The following is a 20515-nucleotide window of genomic DNA, read 5'->3' on the forward strand; positions in this document are numbered from 1 at the left end:
TGACCCCAAACAACCCAAATTCGGGATCTCAGGTATCCAGGTGACCCCAAACCCCCCAAATTCGGAGTCCAGGCGACCCCAAACGAACCAAATTTGGAGTCCAGGTGACCCCAAACGACCCAAATTCGGGATCTCAGGTATCCAGGTGACCCTAAACAACCCAAATTCGGAGTCTCAGGTATCCAGGCGACCTCAACCGAACCAAATTTGGAGTCCAGGTGACCCCAAACGACCCAAATTCGGGATCTCAGGTATCCGGGCGACCCCAAACCCCCCAAATTCGGAGTCCAGGCGACCCCAAACCCTCCTCCTCCTCCCTTCTCCTCTCCCTCTCTCCTCCCAGCCCCGCTCCTCCCAGCCCGGCGGAGCTTCCTCGCCGCACCCTGGGGACACCAAGCGGAGCGTCCCGGAATGTCCCCGGCGTGTCGCCGCGGTGTCGCCGGGCGGTTATTTGGGGTCCGGGGACGTCTCGGGTTCCCAGAGGACGAACTCGTGCAGCAGGGTGTTGACGGTGTCGGGACATTCCAGCATCACCATGTGGCTTCCCTCGTCGATCACCTTCAGGAAGGCGATCAGGAGGATCTGTGGGGTTGGGAAAGGTGGGTGAGACCCTAAAAAAGTCCTCGTGGGAAGGCTGGGGGTGGCAGGAAGACCCCAAACCCAAAAAGTCCCATTCTGTCCCTGGTTTAAGGGATTAACCCGCTCAGGGTAGTAGAAAGACCCCAAAAAACCCTCCTCAGACCCCAAAAAGATCTCAGCGATCAGGAGGATCTGTGGGGTTGGGGAAAGGTGGGTGAGATCCTAAAAAAGTCCTCGTGGGAAGCCTGGGGGTGGCAGGAAGACCCCAAACCCAAAAATGTCACATTCTGTCCCGTCCCTCAGCAGTGGCAGGGCTGGGATGAGCCCTGGGTGGCAGAAAGACCCTAAAAAAACCTTCATGAGCTCCCTGGGGGTGGCAGGAAGACCCCAAACCCAAAAAGTCACATTCTGTCCCTGGTTTAAGGGATGAATCCCCTGAGGGTAGCAGAAAGACCCCAAAAAAACCTTCATGAGCCTCCTGAGGGGGGCAGAAAGACCCAAACCCAAAAAGTCACATTCTGTCCCTGATTTGAGTTTAACCCCCTGAGTGTAGCAGAAAGACCCCAAAAAACCCTCATCAGACCCCAAAAAGTCCCACTGTGTCCCTGATCTCAGCGATCAGGAGGATCTGTGGGGTTGGGGAGAGGTGGGTGAGATCCTAAAAAAGTCCTCGTGGGAAGCCTGGGGGTGGCAGGAAGACCCTAAAAGACCTTATGAACCCCTGGGTGGCGGGAAGACCCCAAAAAACCCTCATGAGCTCCCTGAGGATGGCAGAAAGACCCCAAAAAACCCCTTATGAACCTCCTGGGGATGGCAGGAAGACCCTAAAAAAGTCCTCGTGGGCAACCTGGGGGTGGCAGGAAGACCCCAAACCCAAAGAGCCACATTCTGTCCCTGGTTTAAGGGTTTAACCCCCTGAGGGTAGCAGAAAGACCCCAAAAAAATCCCACATGAGCTCCTTGAGGGTGGCAGGAAGACCCTAAAAAACCCCCGTGAGTCTCTTGGGGATGGCAGGAAGACCCCAGCCCCGCAAAAATCCACTTCCTGTCCCCTCCCTCACCAGTGACACCACCTCCAGCCCCCCAAAAATCCACTCCTCATTCCGACCCTCACCAGTGACGTCACCAAGACACCCCCCAGCCCCAGAAAAACCACCCCCCAACCCCTCAAAGCCCCCAAACCCCCCAAAAATCCACAATCCATCCCTTCCCTCACCAATGACATCACCCTCCCTTCCCCCAAAACCCCCCAAAACCCTCCCAAAACCCCCCAAAAACCCCCCAAAACCTCCCAAAAATCCACATTCCATCCCTTCCTTCACCAATGACATCACCCTCCCAACCCCTAACCCCCAAAACACCCCCAAGACCCCAAAACCCCCCAAAACCCACATTCCATCCCTTCCCTCACCAGTGACATCACCTTCCAACCCCTCCAAACCCCCCAAACCCCTCAAAACCCCCCCCAAAACCCACTCCCCATCCCCTCCCTCACCACCACCATCACCTCCAACCCCTCCAAACCCCAAAACCCTCAAAACCCCACAATCCCCCAAAACCCCCCTAAAACCCCACTCCCCATCCTCTCTCACCACCACCTTCACCCTCCCACCCCTTCCAATCCTCCAACCCCCAAACCCCCAAAACCACCCAAAAACCCCCCAAAAACCCCCAAATCCCACCTCGGCCATGCGCTGGTCCTCCTCGACGGGCACGAACTTGTCGTGCATGCCGTGCACGAGCAGCACGGGCACGGCCAGCTCGGCGTGGTACAGCTCGTCGCCCTCGGGCCAGTACTGGCCACTCATCATGGCCCGCAGCACGAAGGACGAGACGTTGAAGGCGTTGCCTTCCTTCAGCAGCTGCTTCTCTTTGGCACCTTGGCGGGCAAAGCCGGCTCTGCGGGGGGATTTTGGGGTGAAAATTGGGGGTTTTGGGGTGAAAATTGGGGTTTTTGGGGTGAAAATTTGGGTGGAGGGGTGGTTGGGTTTAAGGGTTGGGTGTAGGTGATGGGGAAATCCCCGAATTTTGGAGTCCAGGTGACCCTAAATGATCGAAATTTGGGGTCTTAGGTGTCCAGGTGGCTCCAAAACACCCAAATTTTGGAGTCCCAGTGATGCTAAATGATTCAAATTTGGGGTCTCAGGTGTCCAGGTGGCTCCAAAACACCCAAATTTGGAGTCCAGCTGACCTCACATGACCCAAATTTGGGGTCTTAGGTGGCCAGGTGACCCCAAAATACCTAAACTTGGAGTCCAGGTGACCCTAAATGACCCAAATATGGTATCCAGGTGACCCCAAAACACCCAAATTTTGGAGTCCAGGTCAACCCAAATGACCAAATTTTGGAGTCCAGGTCACACCAAATGACCAAATACGGTATCCACATCTCCCCAAAACCCCAAATTTCTAATCCAGGTAACCCCAAACACAACACCTCAGTTTTCCTCCTCTATGCTGAAGAAGACAACAAGGGGACAAAACCACAAATGACCCCAAATCCCTGATGGCGGCATCAGGGTGGTCAGCGTTGGTCACTCACTTGAGGAAGCTCCAGGCCAGGCAGGGTGACCAACAGCGTGGCATCCAGGTGTCCAGGTGACCCCAAAACCCCCAAATTTAGAATTCAGGTGACCCCAAAGCCCCCAAATCTGGAGTTCAGGTCACCCCAAATGACCAAATTCAGAGTTCAGGTGACCCCAAAGCCCCCAAATTTGGAATCCAGGTCACCCCAAACGACCCAAATATGGGGTGTCAGATATCCAGCTAACCCCAAACCCCCCAAATTTTCCTTCTCTAGGCTAGAAAACGCAACAAGGAGACAAAACCACAAATGACCCCAAATCCCTGATGGTGACATCAGGGTGGTCAGCGTTGGTCACTCACTTGAGGAAGCTCCAGGCCAGGCAGGGTGACAGGCAGCGCAGGACACAGGTGGGCATGTTGAAGATGGAGCACAGGCTGGGCTCGAGCGCCGTGGGACCTCCGCCGTTGATCATGATCACCTTGTGCACCAGGTCGGGGTACTCGTGGGCCAGGAAGGTGCAGAAGGACACCCTGGGGACATTGGGGACATCGGTGGGACATGGGGACATTGGTGAGACATGGGGACATGGGGATGGTGGGACATGGGGACATCAGTGGGACCTCCGCCGTTGATCATGATCACCTTGTGCACCAGGTCGGGGTACTCGTGGGCCAGGAAGGTGCAGAAGGACACCCTGGGGACATTGGGGACATCGGTGGGACATGGGGACATTGGTGAGACATGGGGACATGGGGATGGTGGGACATGGGGACATCAGTGGGACCTCCGCCGTTGATCATGATCACCTTGTGCACCAAATCGGGGTATTCATGGGCCAGTAGGGTGCAGAAGGACACCCTGAGGACGTTGGGGACATTGGGGACATCAGTGGGACATGGGGACATCAGTGGGATGGTGGGACAGTGGGACCTCTGCTGTTGATCATGATCACCTTGTGCACCAGGTCGGGGTACTCATGGGACAAGAAGGTGCAGAATGACACCCTAAGGGACATTGAGGACATCAGTGGGACATGGGGACATTGGGGACATTGGCGGGACATGGGGACAGTGGGACGGTGGGATGGCACTGAGGGAGGGAGGGAAGGGGAGGTGGGAATTTTTGGGGGTCAAGGGGTGAATTTTTGGGTCTGAGGGAGGAATTTTTTGGGGCTGAAAGGGGAATTTTTTGGGGCCAATGGAGGAATTTTTGGGGGGCTGAGGGAGGAATTTTTTGGGGCCAATGGAGGAATTTTTTGGGGCTGAGAGGGGAATTTTTTGGGGCCAATGGAGGAATTTTTTGGGGCCACCCTGCCCAGCCCAACCCCACTGTCTCTCCCCCCAGGCCTCACCCCGAGCTGACCCCAAACAACTCCGGATTCTCCTCCTTTAGTCTCACCCTAATCGACTTTCTGGGATTTATCCTATTTATATCCCTGACCTTCCAGTTCCCCCGTGGTGTTCTGGGATTAGCCGGACAAAGGGAAACAGCCTGAGGGGTGTTGGACACCTTGAGGGATCCCATAGTCCCTGTCCTGCTGAGGGAATGGGATTGGGATCCTGCAGGAATGGGAATTGGGATCCTGTAGTAATGGGAACTGGGATTGGGATCCTGCAGGAATGGGAACTGGGATACTGTGGGAATGGGAATTGGGATTGGGATCCTGAAGGAATGGGATTGGGATTGGGATCCTGCAGGAATGGGAACTGGGATTCTGCGGGAATGGGAACAGGGATCCTGCAGGAATGGGAATTGGGATTCTGCAGGAATGGGATTGGGATTGGGATTGGGAGGGAATGGGAATTGGGATCCCACAGGAATGGGAACTGGGATTGGGATCCTGTGGGAATGGGAATTGGGATTGGGATCCTGCAGGAATGGGAATTGGGATACTGTGGGAATGGGAATTGGGATTGGGATCCTGAAGGAATGGGATTGGGATTGGGATCCTGCAGGAATGGGAATTGGAATTGGGATCCTGCAGGAATGGGAATTGGGATCCTGAAGGAATAGGATTGGGATTGGGATCCTGCAGGAATGGGAACTGAGATTGGGATCCTGCAGGAATGGGAATTGGGATTGGGATCGTGTGGGAATTGGGATTGGGATCCTGCAGGAATGGGAATTGGGATCCCAAACTGAGAACACCAGGGTAAACCCGATAAACCACTGAGAACATGAACTAAAATGTGGGATTTTCCAGGCATTCCCTGCACTGAGCCTGGGGTTTTTCTGGGATGACTGCACCCCATTCCCATCCCCCTTACCCACAGGAATATCCCATCAGGATATTCCCACTCCCATCAGAATATTCCCATTATCCCCATTCCCTTACCCATAGGAATACCTGATCAGGACATTCCCATTCCCATCAGGATATTCCCATTCCCACTCTCCTTACAATGCCTGATCAGGATATTCCCAAATATTCCCATTCCCTTATCCATACGAATGCCAGATCATAATATTCCCATTCCCATTCCCATCAGAATATTCCATCCCTTACCCATAGTAATGCCTGATGAGAATATTCCTTTTTTTGGCATATCTCTTGAACACAGCCCTCATATCCTCGGCCAGTGCCCGACCAGAATATTCCCATTAGGACATTCCCATTCCCATTCCCATCAGGATATTCCCATTATCCCTTACCCATAGGAATGCCCAACGAGAATATTCCTTTTCTTGGCGTATCTCTTGAACACAGCCCTCATATCCTCAGCCAGTGCCCAACCAGAATATTCCCATTCCCGTCAGGATATTCCCATTATTCCCATTATCCCTTACCCATAGTAATGCCTGATGAGAATATTCCTTTTTTTGGCGTATCGTTTGAACACAGCCCTCATATCCTCAGCCAACACGTAGATCAGGATATTCCCATTCCTATTCCCATTCCCACCAGGATATTCCCATTATTCCCATTATCCCTTACCCATAGGAATGCCCGATGAGGATATTCCGTTTCTTGGTGTATCTCTTGAACACAGCCCTTATATCCTCTGCCAGCGCTCAACCAGAATATTCCTGAATATTCCCATTCCCATTCTCATCAGGATATTCCCAAATATTCCCAAATACTCCTATCCCTTACCCATAGGAATGCCTGATGAGAATATTCTATTTTTTTATTCCCATTATCCCTTACCCATAGGAATGCCCGATGAGAATATTCCTTTTTTTGGCGTATCTCTTGAACACAGCCCTCATATCCTTGGCCAACACCCAACCAGAATATTCCTGAATATTCCTGAATATTCCTGAATATTCCTGAATATTCCCATTCCCATTCCCATCAGGATATTCCCAATTATTCCCGAATACTCCTATCCCTTACCCATAGGAATGCCCGATGAGGATATTCCTTTTCTTGGCGTATCGTTTGAACACAGCCCTCATATCCTCAGCCAGCAGGTAAATCAGGACATTCCCATTCCCATTCCCATTCCCATTCCCATTCCCATTCCCATTCCCATTCCCATCAGGACATTCCCATTATCCCTTACCCATAGGAATGCCCGATGAGGATATTCCGTTTCTTGGCGTATCTCTTGAACACAGCCCTCATATCCTCGGCCAACACATAGATCAGGATATTCCCATTCCCATCAGGATATCCCCAAATATTCCCGAATTTTCCCATTATCCCTTACCCATAGGAATGCCCGATGAGGATATTCCGTTTCTTGGCGTATCTCTTGAACACAGCCCTCATATCCTCGGCCAGCGCGTAGAAGGTGTACGCCGCGGCCACCGGCGGCGCCGAGCTGCAGCCGTGCCCCGCCAGGTCCGGCGCCACCACCTCGTAGCCCAGCTTGGAAAAGAACTCCAGCTGCTCCTTCCAGATGTCCAGCGAGCCTCCAACACCGTGGATGAAGAACAACACCACGTCGCCGTGGGTGCCCTTGCAGCTCGTGATGCGCTTTTTACAATCCACCGTGACGACTTTCTTCGGTTTGCGCTTCCTCCGCTTCCCCGGCGGCGTCGCCACGTCCTTGGCGTTCCCGCAGCCCGGAATTCCCGGCGGCTCCGACATCTCCACCTCCACGGCGGGCTCCTGGAGGATCTCAGACCTCACAGCGTCGCCCAGATTCTCGATGAGCAGCTGCCCGTTGCGGTAGAGGGTGATGCGGCGCTTGCAGTGCACCGCGCCGCGCTCCGCCGACGGGTCGTCCGGCTCCTCCGGGAACCCCGGGGGGCGTTTGGGAACGCTGTGCCGAACCCGCAGGATCCGGCCGGGTTTCACCTCCACGAAGCTGTAGCCGTCGCTGGACTCAACGCTGTCCAGCGGCCCCACGGCGTTGGGGGTTTTGCCCAGCAGGCAGCAAAGGAGGCCGTCGGCGATGCTGGTCAGCATTGTGCTCCCTGGAAAAACGGGAAAATTTGGGATTCGGCACGGATTTTGGCACGGGGAAGTGGGGGTGGATTTGTCCCCTCGCTGTTTTGGTGGGGAAATCCCGCTGGGGATGAGTTTGGGATGAAGGAGGTGACCCGGAAAAGCAGAACCCCAGCATTGTGCTCCCTGGAAAAACGGGAAAATTTGGGATTCGGCACGGATTTTGGCACGGGGAAGTGGTGGTGGATTTGTCCCCTGGCTGTTTTGGTGGGGAAATCCTGCTGGGGATGAGTTTGGGATGAAGAAAGAGCCCTAGAAAAGCAGAGCCAAAGCATTGTGCTCCCTGGAAAAACGGGAAAATTTGGGATTTGGCACGGATTTTGGCACGGGGGAGTGGTGGTGGATTTGTCCCCTGGTTGTTTTGGTGGGAAAATCCTGCTGGGGATGAGTTTGGGATGAAGAAAGGGTCCTAGAAAAGCAGAGCCAAAGCATTGTGCTCCCTGGAAAAACGGGAAAATTTGGGATTCGGCATGGATTTTGGCACGGGGAAGTGGGGGTGGATTTGTCCCCTGGCTGTTTTGGTGGGGAAATCCTGCTGGGGATGAGTTTGGGATGAAGAAAGAGGGAATTGGGATCCCGATCCTGCGGGAATGGGAACTGGGATTCTGCAGGAATGGGAATTGGGATTGGGATCCTGAAGGAATGGGAACTGGGATTGGGATCCTGCAGGAATGGGAACTGGGAGTGGGATCCCACAGGAATGAGAATTGGGATTGGGATCCTGCAGGAATTGGGATTGGGATCCTGCAGGAATGGGAATTGGGATTGGGATCCTGCAGGAATTGGGGTTGGGATCCCACAGGAATGGGAATTGGGATTGGGATCCCACAGGAATGAGAACTGGGAGTGGGATCCTGCAGGAATGGGAATTGGGATCCTGCAGGAATGGGAACTGGGAGTTTTGGGGTCGTGAAGAGGACAAGAAAAGCAGAGCCAAAGCATTGTGCTCCCTGGAAAAATGGGAAAGCACAAAAAAATTTTGGGATTCGGCACCAATTTTGGCATGGGGAAGTGGGGGTGGAATTGTCCCTGGCTGATTTGATAGGAAAATCCCACAGGGGATCTTTTTGGGATGAAGAAAGAGCCCTAGAAAAGCAGAGCCCCAGCACTGTGCTCCCTGAAAAAACAGGGAAAACAAAAAATTCGGGATTCAGCCCCGATTTCAGCACAAGAAACTGGTGGTGGTTTAGTTCCCAGCTGATTTGATGGGGAAACCCCACTGGGGATGAGTTTGGGATGAAGGAGGTGACCAGAAAAGCAGGATTTTGCTGCTGATCCCAGATGGATCTGACATTCCCAGATGGATCTGAAATTCCCAGATGGATCTGACATTCCCTGTCCCACTTTTTCCGGGTCACATCCCTGTTCCCATCACTCAAACAGATAAAGGGATTTGCCCCAGCTGAGTGGAAAAAATATGGGAAGAAAAGGATTTGGGGTGAAGAAAGTTCCCCCAAAAAGGGAGTTTTCCTGCTGTGCTTGATCCCAGATGGATCTGACATTCCCAGATGGATCTGAAATTCCCTGTCCCACTTTTTCCAGGTCACATCCCTGTCACCAAGCCCTGCAGTCCCCATCAAAGTCCTGGGAGAAGGGATTTGCTCAGTCTGAGTGAAAAACATGGAAAAAAAAGCTTGTTTGGAACAGAAAATTCCTCTTTTCCCGACAAATCTGGAGCGCGGGGAAGATCCGCCGCAGGGAATGCATTATTTATCCCAATTAAATATAAATATTTAATTTATATTTAAATATAAATATATTTTATGATAGTCAGGAGCAGCCAGCTGAGATGGGAATGACAGGGATAGGATTTAATTAAAATCCTTTCACAAAAAAATAGGGAAAGAAAAGAAGGAACAGGAGGGATTGTGGGATTTTTCCTGCTGTTCCCAAACCTCATTCCCGGAGTTTTAACCCTTTGGATATTTGGATTATCCAGGGGAAAGCTGGGGGGGATGGGAACTGGGATCCTACGGGAATGGGAATTGGGATTGGGATCCTGCAGGAATGGGAATTGGGATTGGGATCCTGCAGGAATGGGAACTGGGATCCTGCAAGAATGGGAACTGGGATCCTGCAGGAATGGGAAATTGGGATTGGGATAGTGTGGGAATGGGATTGGGATCCTGCAGGAATGGGAATTGAGGTTGGGATCCTGCAGGAATGGGAACTGGGATCCCACAGGAATGGGAATTGGGATCCTGATCCTGCAAGAATGGGAACTGGGATTGGGATCCTGCAGAAGTGGGAACTGGGGTTGGGATCCCACAGGAATGGGAACTGGGATCCTGTGGGAATGGGAATTGGGATTCTGCAGGAATGGGAAATTGGGATTGGGGTCCTGATCCTGCAGGAATGGGAACTGGGATTCTGCAGGAATGGGAATTGGGATTGGGATCCTGCAGAAATGGGAACTGGGATTGGGATCCTGTGGGAATGGCATTGGGATTCTGCAGGAATGGGAATTAGGGTTGGGATCCTGTGGGAATGGGATTGGGATCCTGCAGAAATGGGATTGGGATTGGGATCCTGCAGGAATGGGAACTGGGATCCTGTGGGAATGGGAACTGGGATTGGGATCCTGCAGGAATGGGAATTGGGATAGTTTTGGGGTCGGGAAGAGGACAGTTCCATCCCGGGTCTCATTTTGGGGTCGGGAAGAGGACAATTCCTGTCTCCCACCTCCCACGCATTCCATGACCCCACAAAACATCCAAGGAGGAGGAGAAGGGCTGGAAAAGATTCCCAGGAACTCGGGAAGGATGCCGGTTGCCATGGGAACGGGATGGTTATCCCCCCTCCTCCTCCTCACATCCCGGCTCGTTCCCGTCGCTGCCAGCGGGATTTTGGGAATTTGGGGTTGGTTACATAATCTGGGCATGACAAGGAGTCGGGAATGGTGGGATGTGGGGATCCTGGAAATTCTGGGATCCTGGAAACATTGGGATCTGGCTGAGGGATCCTGGAAACATTTGGATCCTGGAAATACTGGGATCGTGGAAATATTGGGATCTGCTGAGGGATCCTGAAAATATTGGGATCCTGAAAACATTGGGATCCTGGAAACACTGGGATCTGGCTGAGAGATCCTGGAAATATTGGGATCCTGGAAATACTGGGATCCTGGAAATATGGGGATCTGGCTGAGGGATCCTGGAAACATTGGGATCCTGGAAACATTGGGATCTGCTGAGGGATCCTGGAAACATTGGAATCCTGGAAACATTGGGATCTGCTGAGGGATCCTGGAGCAATTAGGATCCTGCAAACATTGGGATCCTGCAAACATTGGGATCCTGGAAATATTGGGATGCTGCCTTGGGATCCTGCTGAGGGATCTGGGGAACTTTGGGATCCAGGAAACATTGGGATCCTGCCAAGGGATCCAGCTTTGGGATCCTGCTGAGGGATCCAGCCAAAGGGATTCTGCCTTGGGATCCTGGAAACATTGGGATCCTCCCATCAGGATCTTGCCTTGGGATCCAGCTGAAGGGATTTGGGAGCCATTGGGATCCTGCTGAGGGATCCTGGAAACATTAGGATCCTGGAAACATTGGGATCTGCTGAGGGATCCTGGAAACATTGGGATCCTGGAAACATTGGGATCCTGGAAACATTGGGATCCTGGAAACACTGGGATCTGCTGAGGGATCCTGGAAACATTAGGATCCTGGAAATATTGGGATCCTGCTGAAGGATCCTGGAAACATTGGGATCCTGCCGAGGGACATGGGAATGACATGGGGGAAATAGGAATGACACAAGGGACATGGGAACGGCACAGGAAACTCAGGGAGTGAATTCCAGGTGGGAAAACATGAAAAAAAACCCGAATTTATTAACGATGGGAATGTTATTGGGAAGGGTTTTTCCGAGCGTGGAAGCAGCTCTGGAATCCTGGGGTGGAGAGGGGGATGGAGAGGTCCTGGGATTTCTCCAGGATGCCATGGGATGTGGAGGGATTGTGTGGGGTCAGGGAATGGGCAGAATTCCTAAGGGAAAGGGAGCGGGGAAAGGGAAATCCGTAAGGGAATCCATAAGGGAAAAGGGAATATCTGTACGGAATGAGAAAGGGGGAAAGGAAAAGGGAAATCCATGAGGGAATCCATAAGGGAAAGGGAAATCCATGAGGGAAATGGAAAGGGAATATTTATAAGGAATGAGAAAGAGGAAAAGGGAAAGGGAAATCCAGGAGGGAATCCATAAGAGAAAGGGAAATCCATGAGGGAATCCATGAGGGAAAGGGAAATCCATGAGGGAACCCATAAGGGAAAAAAAAATCCATAAGGGAATCCATAAGGGAAAGGGAAATCCATGAGGGAATCCATGAGGGAAATGGGAAGGGAATATCTATAAGGAATGAGAAAGAGGAATAGGAAAAGGGAAATCCAGGAGGGAATCCATAAGAGAAAGGGAAATCCATGAGGGAATCCATAAGGGAAAGGGAAATCCATGAGGGAATCCATAAGGGAAATGGGAAGGGAATATCTGTAAGGAATGAGAAAGAGGAATAGGAAAAGGGAAATCCATAAGGGAATCCATAAGGGAAAGAAAAAATCCATAAGGGAATCCATAAGGGAAAGGGAAATCCATAAGGTAAACAGAAGGGAAAGGGAAAGGAAATGGGAATATCCATCAGGAATAGGGAAGGGAAAGGGGAGCAGGAGAGGGAATATCCATAAGGAAAAGGGCAGGGAAAGGGAGCAGGGAAATGGGATCATTCCTAAGGAATAAGGCTGGGAAAGTGGATCATCCATCAGGGAAAGAGGAGGGAAAGGGAATCAGAGAAAGGGGAATGTCAGGGCTGGGAAGAGGAAACTCCCTGGAAAGGAGGGCAGGAAAAAGGGAGCAGGGAAAGGGGAGAATCTGTAAGGAAAAACATGGGAAATGGGAAACAATCCTAAGGAATAGGGCTGGGAAATGGGATCAGGAAAAGGAAACATCCCTAAGAAACAGGGCTGGGAAAGGGAATTATTCCTAAGGAACAGAATCGGGAAAATGGATCAGGAAAAGGAATCACCCTTAAGGGAAAGAGAAGGGAAAGGGGAACAGGGAAAGGGAATATCCCTAAGGAATAGGGCTGGAAAATGGGATCAGGAAGAGGGGATCATGCCTAAGGAATAGGGCAGGGAAAGTGGAACATTCCTAAGGAAGAGAGATGGGAAAAGGGAGCAGGGGAATGGGATCATCCCTAAGGAAAAGGGATCAGGAATGGGATCATCCCTAAGGAAAAGAGCTCAGAAATGGGATCGGGAAAAGGGAACATCCCTAAGAAACAGGGCAGGGAAAGTGGAACATTCCTAAGGAAGAGAGATAAGAAAAGGGAGTAGGGAAATGGGATCATCCCTAAGGAAAAGGGATCAGAAATGGGATCAGGAAAAGGTGATCATCCCTACGAAACAGGGCAGGGAAAGTGGAACATTCCTAAGGAACAGGGCTGGGAAAAAGGAGCAGGGGAAAGGGATCACCCCTGAGGAAAAATAACTCGGGAATGGGATCATCCCTAAGGAAAAGGGAGCAGAAATGGGATCATCCCTAAGGAAAAGGGCTGGGAAATGGGATCGGGGAAAGGGAACATCCCTAAGAATCAGGAAATGGGATCATCCCTAAGGAAAAAAGCTCGGGAATGGGATCATCCCAAAGGAAAAGGGATCAGGGGAATGGGATCATCCCTAAGGAAAAGGGATCAGAAATGGGATCATCCCTAAGGAAAAGGGATGGGAATGGGATTAGGAAAAGTGGATCATCCCTAAGGAAAAAGGAGCAGGAAATGGTATTATCCCTAAGGAAAAGGGATCAGGAAATGGGATCATCCCAAAGGAAAAAGGATCAGAAATGGCATCACCCCAAAGGCCTCCTGTCCCCCTTTTCCCCCTTTTTTTTCAGGAATCACCCAACCCTCCGGACACAAAAGCCTCCCGACCCCCAAATCCCTGCCGCCCCTCAATCCCAGCGGCATTCCCGCCGGGATCGCTCCCGTTCCCCTCCGCAGAGCCGCAGGAAAATCCAGCGGGCTGCAGGAACCATGGCAAGGAGCCTCGGGAAGGATTCAGGCTCTGGAATTAGCCTCTGGAATCAGCCCAGCCTCCTCCTCCTCCTCCCCTCCGAATCCCCAGCAGGTCCGAAATTCCAGCCGAAATTCCGAGCGGATTTTTCGGAGCCGAGCGCGGCAATCTTTCCCCGCCGTTGCATCACGGTGGTGGATAAATCCGGGATAAATTCGGGATAAATTCAGGATAAAATCCCCCCCTTCCTTTCTGGCTCGCCGCGCTCCTGGATAAATCCAGGTTACCTCAGCGCGGCTCCTCCGAGAGACACATAAATCCCGATTTTCCCATCCCAAATCTCATCCCGATGGGGAAAATTGCCCGATTTTCGGGTTTTTTTGGCCGTTTTCCTCCTCCCCCCCCACAAGCAGCACCGTCAGGAAATTCCCGCAGCACCGCGGAGGGGAAAAAAATAAATATAAAAATAAAAATCAGCGGCGCTCACCTCATTTATCGCCGAGGGTCGTCGGGGGTCGGGATGGGAAGAAAAGCTTGGAATTCCGCAGAATTCCCGAGGGAAAAGCGGAGGGAGCGATGCGGTGGGAGCAGGATGGGTTAAAATCCTAATTTTTAAAAAATTTTTCAGGATTTTTCAGGCGTTTTTTCAGGATTTTTCCAGGGGGGGGAAAAAAACCCTTCAGCTCCTGTCGGTCGCCCCCCAAAAATTCCTGCCCTTCCAGATTGTCCCCAAGCGCTGCTCCATGGGGACACGGGGGGGGTTTGTCCTTGGAGCTGTCGCCATGGAAAGCCGCGAAATCCCTCCTAAGGGGGCGGGGCTGGGCGGTGATGGACAGCGGGGTGAGCCAATGGCAGCGCGGGGGACTTGGGGGACATGGGGATATGGGGATATGGGGGGATATGTGGGGACATGGGGACATGGGGACATATGGACAGGGGATATGGGGATATGGGGATATGGGGATGACATTATGGACATTGGGGACAGGGGAGATATGGGGGAGATATGGGATGGTAAACATGGGGGCATTGGGGACATTGGGGACATGGGGACAGGGTGGATATATGGGGATAAGGGACATGGGGACATGGGGACATGGGGACATGGGGACATGGGGACATGGGGACATGGGGACATGGGGACATGGGGACATGGGGACATGGGGACACGGGGACATGGGGACATGGGGACACGGGGACATGGGGACATGGGGACATGGGGACATGGGGACAGTGGAACATGGGGACAGTGGGGACATGGGGATATGGGATAGAGGACATGGGGTATCTACACACGGGGACACTGGGGACATGGGGATATGGGGACATTGGGACAGGGGGACATGGGGACATGGGGACACGGGGACAGCAGGGACATGGGGACATGGGGAACACAGGGGACGTGGGGGATATGGGGTAGAGGGACATGGGGATATGGGGGATATGGGAACACGGGGACATGGGGGACATGGACATGGGGACATGAGGATATGGGGACATGGGGGAGATGGGGACGTGGGGGATGGGGGCCATATGGGGGACATGGGGGATATGGAGGACTTGGGGGGACATTGGGGACATTGGGGACATGGGGACATGGGGGATATGGGGGACAGGAGGGACATGGGGGACATGGGGATATGGGGGACAGGGGGGACGGGGGGACATAGGTGGGGGTGGATGTGGGTTGGTGGGGGGTGCAAGGGTGGCAGTGCCACCAACGTGTCATGAGTGTAGCATTGCCATGGTCAGTGCCCTGAGTGTGGCAGTGTCACCAATGTGTCACGAGTGTGGCATTGCCACGGTCAGTGCCCTGAGTGTGGCAGTGCCGTGAACGTGGCAATGTCACCAACAGATCACAATTGTGGCATTGCAATGCTCAGTGCCGTGAGTGTGGCAGTGTCACCAACGTGTCACGAGCGTGGCAGTGCCATGAGTGTGACGGTGCCATGAGTGTGGCAGTGTCACGGTCAGTGCCATGAGTGTGGCAGTGTCACCAAAGTGTCATGAGCATGGCAGTGCCGTGACCACGGCCACACCATGACAGTGGCAGTGCCACAAACATTTCAGTGTCACCAAGGTGTCCCAGGCCTGGCAGTGCCATGATTGTGGCCACACCATGAAGGTGACAGTGCCATGAGTGTGGTAGTGTCCCCAGCGTGTCAGGAGCATGGCAGTGCCATGACCATGGCCACACCATGACAGTGGCAGTGCCACCAACGCGCTGCTCCTGCCCTGGGGACAGCGCTGCCATTGCTCCCCAAAAGCACCACCAGGATCCTGGAATGCTTTGGGTTGGAAAAACCCTAAATCCCGTCCAATGCCACCCCTGCCACGACAGGGACAATGCCACTGTCCCATCCAGCCTGGCCTTGGCCACTCCAGAGACCCAGGGCAGCCAAATTCTCTGGAATTCCTCATTCCCAACACCCCAAATCCCCCTTGCCCAGCAGGAAGCCACTCCTGCCCCTCCATCCCTCGTCTCACACCCCTCTCCAGCTCTCCGGGAGCCCTTTGAGGCCTGTCGCATGTCGCCACAGCGCCGAGGACAACAAGGCCGCGGCGGTTGCCGTGGCAACGCCTCCACCACCCCCTCAGGACTACAACTCCCATCATCCCCCGCGGCGCGGCGCCGGCGGTGATTGGCTGGGAGGAGGGAGCCAATGGGGAGCGGCGGTGTTGGCGGGTGCAGAGCAATGGCGGCGCTGGGCTGGCGGGCTGCGGGTCGCAGGTAGCGTGAGGGGACTGAGGGGTGACATCGGCCTGAGGGGGACAGCGCGGGGAAAAGGGGCTCAGCAGGGACATTCGCCATCTCCACGAGGGCCTGGCAGCAGGGGACATCCGGGGACAGCCGGGGAAGGTCGGGATGTCCTCACAGGGGACAGCAGGACAAAGGGAATGACATCGAGCTGGGCCGGAGGAGAGTCTGAGGGGATATTGAGGGAATTCCGGCAATAATACTGTGGGAAAAGGGGTGGAAAGCGGTGGGGAAAGTGTTCGGGGGGGTTTGGAGTCGGTGGGTGTAAAATAGGTGGGAGATAAAATATTTGGGGTTTAAATCCTTGGGATAGAAATCCTTGGGATAGAAATCCTTGGGATAGAAATCCTTGGGAAAATTGCCCAGGGAGGTTTGGAATCAATGGGTATAAAATAGGTGGGATGTAAATATTTGGGAATTAAATACTTGGTAAGACTATCCAGGAAGGTTTGGAGTCAGTGGGACATAAAATATTTGAGAAATACTTGGGATAGAAATATTTAGGAAATACTTGGGATAGAAATACTTGGGAAAGAAATACTTGGGATAGAAATATTTGAGAAAACTGTCCAGGAAGGTTTGGAGTCAAGTGTCCATAAAATAGGTGGGATGTAAATATTTGGGAATTAAATACTTGGTAAGACTATCCAGGAAGGTTTGGAATCAGTGGGACATAAAATATTTGGGAAATAAAATATTTGGGAAATACTTGGGATAGAAATACTTGGGAAAGAAATACTTGGGATGGAAATATTTGGGAAAACTGTCCAGGAAGGTTTGGATTCAGTGTCCATAAAATATGTAGGACATTAAATATTTGGGATATAAATATTTGGGAAGTACTTGGGATGGAAATATTTGAGAAAACTGTCCAGGAAGGTTTGGAGTCAATGTCCATAAAATAGGTGGGATGTAAATATTTGGGAATTAAATACTTGGTAAGACTATCCAGGAAGGTTTGGAGTCAGTGGGACATAAAATATTTGGGAAATACTTGGGAAAGAAATACTTGGGAAAGAAATACTTGGGATAGAAATATTTGAGAAAACTGTCCAGGGAGGTTTGGAGTCGATGTCCATAAAATATTTGGGACATAAAATATTTGGGAAATACTTGGGATAGAAATATTTAGGAAATACTTGGGATAGAAATATTTGAGAAAACTGTCCAGGAAGGTTTGGAGTCAGTGTCCATAAAATATGTAGGACATTAAATATTTGGGATATAAATATTTGGGAAGTACTTGGGATGGAAATATTTGGGAAAACTGTCCAGGAAGGTTTGGAGTCAATGTCCATAAAATAGGTGAGATGTAAATATTTGGCCATAAAATCCTTGTGAACATGATTAGGTAGAGCTGGAAGAAAAAAATATTAATATCCTTTCCAACCTTAAAATTCCAATTTCATCTCTAATTTCCCTCTGCTTATTCCTTGGTTTTTTTACCTTTTTCCCAAGGTTTTTTCTTTCCTTTCCAACCTTAACAATTCCAAATTTATCCCCAATTTTTTTTCCTTTCCAACCTTAACAATCCCAAATTCATCCCTAATTTCCCTCTGCTCACTCTGTGTTTTTTTTTCCTTTCCAACCTTAACAATTCCAAATTAATTCCTAATTTTTGTTTTCTTTTCCAACCTTAAGAATTCCAAATTCATTCCTAATTTCACTCTGTGTTTTTTTTTTACCTTTTCCCCAAGGTTTTTTTTTACCTTTTTCCCGTGGTTTTTTTTTTTCCTTTCCAACCTTAACTATTCCAAATTTATCCTCAATTTTTTCCCCTTTCCAACCTTAACAATTCCAAATTCCTCCCTAATCTTCCTCTGCTCACTCTGTGGTTTTTTTTTCCTTTCCAACCTTAACAATCCCAAATTCCTCCCTAATTTCCCTCTGTTTTTACCTTTTTTCCAAGGTTTTTTTACCTTTCTCCCAGTTTTTTTTCTTTCCTTTCCAACCCTAACAATCCCAAATTCATCCCTAATGTCACTCCGTATTTTTTTCCCTTTTCCCCAAGGATTTCCCACCTTCACCACTCCATCCCACTCTTCCCAACCCCTCTGGAACCACCTCCCCTGCTCCACACCCTTCTGCCACCCTGGAAATTCCAGCAAATCCTTTTTTTTACCTTTTCCCAAGGTTTCTTTACCTTTTTCTCAAGGTTTTCTTCACCTTTTCCCCAAGGTTTTTTTTACCTTTTTCCCAAGGTTTTTTCTTTCCTTTTCAACCTTAACAATTCCAAATTTATCCCTAATTTTTTTTTCTTTTCCAACCTTAACAATCCCAAATTCCTCCCTAATTTCACTCCGTGTTTTTTTTACCTTTTTCCCAAGGTTTTCTTTACCTTTTTCCCATGGCTTTTTTTACCTTTTCCCCAAGTTTTTTTTTTCCTTTCCAACCTTAACTATTCCAAATTTATCCTCAATTTTTTTTTCCTTTCCAACCATAACAATTCCAAATTCCTCCCTAATTTCCCTCTGCTCACTCTGTGGTTTTTTTTTTCCTTTCAAACCTTAACAATCCCAAATTCATCCCTAATTTCCCTCTGTTTTTACCTTTTTCCCCAAGGTTTTTTTTACCTTTTTCCCAAGGTTTTGTTTTTCCTTTCCAACCTTAACAATCCCAAATTCATCCCTAATTTCACTCCGTATTTTTTTCCCTTTTCCCCAAGGATTTTCCAGCCTCACCACTCCATCCCACTCTTCCCAACCCCTCTGGAACCACCTCCCCTGCTCCACACCCCACTGCCAGCCTGGGAATTCCAGCAAATCCTTTTTTTTACCTTTTTCCCAAGGTTTTTTTCTTTCCTTTCCAACCTTAACAATTCCAAATTCATCCCTAATCTCCCTCTGCTCACTCTGTGCTTTTTTTGCCTTTTTCCAAGGTTTTTTTCTTTCCTTTCCAACCTTAACTATTCCAAATTTATCCCTAATTTTTTTTTCCTTTCCAACCTTAACAATTCCAAATTTATCCTCAATTTTTTCCCCTTTCCAACCTTAACAAATCCCAAATTCCTCCCTAATTTCCCTCTGCTCACTCTTGTGGTTTTTTCCCTTTGTCCCAAGTGTTTTTTTTTCTTTCCTTTCCAACTGTAACAATTCCAAATTCATCCTTAATTTTTTTTTCTTTTCCAACCTTAACAATTCCAAATTTCCCTCTGCTCACTCTGTGGTTTTTTTTTCCTTTCCAACCTTAACAATTCCAAATTTATCCTCAATTTTTCCCCCTTTCCAACCTTAACAATTCCAAATTCCTCCCTAATTTCCCTCTGCTCACTCTGTGGTTTTTTTCCCTTTTCCCCAAGGATTTTCCACCTTCACCACTCCATCCCACTCTTCCCAACCCCTCTGGAACCACCTCCCCTGCTCCACACCCTTCTACCACCCTGGCAATCCCTCCAAACCCGCGGCAAATCCCGAGGGAACGAATACCAACCCAACAACTGGAAGAGGAAGAAAACCCACGGCTGGATCAGGAGGATCAGCACTCCCGGCGGCATCGCCGTCATCCTGCGCAGAATGCTCAAGGGCAGGAAATCCCTGAGCCACTGAGGAGCCACCCAAAATTTGGGGATAAATGTCCTGGATTTGGGAGAAAAACTGGAGGTGGTTTGTCCCTGTCGCCTCGGATGGTGGATTGGATTTTGTGGTTTTTGTGGGATGTGATTGTTGCTGGAATTGCTAAATAAATTGTTAAATTATCCGCGATTTTCTGTGTTTATTCCGAATTTTTGTGGTTTTTCTGAGATAAATGTGGGAAGGAGAAGTGGTTTTCCTGTGTTAATTAGGGTGGGAAGCTTAATGAGGAGGGGGATCAGTGTTTTCCAGGGTTGTGGTTGGATTTTGTGGTTTTTCTGGGATGTGATTGTTGGTTGAATTATTAAAACATCCATGATTTTCTCTGTTTATTCCGAATTTTTGTGTTTATTCTGAGTTTTTGTGGGAAGGAGAAGTGGTTTTCCTGTGTTAATTAGGATGGGAGGCTTAATGAGGAGGGGGATCAGTGTTTTCCAGGGTCGTGGTTGGATTTTCTGAGGGGTTTGGGATGTGATTGTTGCTGGAATTGTTAAATTATCTGGGATTTTCTCTCTGTTTATTCTGAATTTTTGTGTTTTTTCCGAGATAAACGTGGGGGAGGAGAAGTGTTTTGAAATCTCAGTGTCTTGCCTGGAACTTCCTGCGTTAATTAGGATGGGAGGCTTAATGAGGAGGGGAATCTGGTGTTTTCCAGGGAGGATTTTTGGGAAGGACAGAAGAA

The 20515-nt window shown here is 50.3% G+C and overlaps 2 protein-coding genes across 5 annotated transcripts; one reads left to right on the forward strand and one right to left on the reverse strand.

Annotated features, from left to right (window-relative positions):
• Nucleotides 1-76: 76 nt before the first annotated feature.
• Nucleotides 77-14353, reverse strand: ABHD8 (abhydrolase domain containing 8). Its single transcript, XM_085040203.1, has 5 exons — nucleotides 13994-14353; nucleotides 6759-7470; nucleotides 3465-3635; nucleotides 2261-2477; nucleotides 77-582 (listed from the first exon to the last, which is right to left on the reverse strand). The coding sequence occupies exons 2-5, from the start codon at nucleotides 7460-7462 to the stop codon at nucleotides 448-450; spliced, it is 1227 nt and encodes a 408-aa protein (XP_084896329.1). The 5' UTR covers nucleotides 7463-7470; nucleotides 13994-14353; the 3' UTR covers nucleotides 77-447.
• A 1802-nt stretch (nucleotides 14354-16155) lies between these two features.
• Nucleotides 16156-20349, forward strand: MRPL34 (mitochondrial ribosomal protein L34). Of its 4 annotated transcripts, none has more exons than XR_014846237.1 (3): nucleotides 16156-16237; nucleotides 19563-20076; nucleotides 20262-20349. XR_014846237.1 is itself a non-coding variant. In XM_085040450.1 (3 exons), the coding sequence occupies exons 1-3, from the start codon at nucleotides 16170-16172 to the stop codon at nucleotides 19807-19809; spliced, it is 306 nt and encodes a 101-aa protein (XP_084896576.1). In that variant the 5' UTR covers nucleotides 16159-16169; the 3' UTR covers nucleotides 19810-20165. The 4 variants fall into 4 exon arrangements, 2 of the variants coding, with proteins under 2 accessions (XP_084896575.1, XP_084896576.1); XR_014846236.1 differs by lacking the exon at nucleotides 20262-20349 and adding an exon at nucleotides 20086-20165 and having other exon boundaries at nucleotides 19563-19889; XM_085040450.1 differs by lacking the exon at nucleotides 20262-20349 and adding an exon at nucleotides 18276-18305 and having other exon boundaries at nucleotides 16159-16237; nucleotides 19602-20165.
• The last annotated feature ends 166 nt before the right edge of the window (nucleotides 20350-20515 follow it).

This window comes from Lichenostomus cassidix, chromosome 28 (assembly GCF_008360975.1).
Source record: "Lichenostomus cassidix isolate B80296 chromosome 28, HeHo_3.0, whole genome shotgun sequence".
NCBI lineage: Eukaryota > Metazoa > Chordata > Aves > Passeriformes > Meliphagidae > Lichenostomus > Lichenostomus cassidix.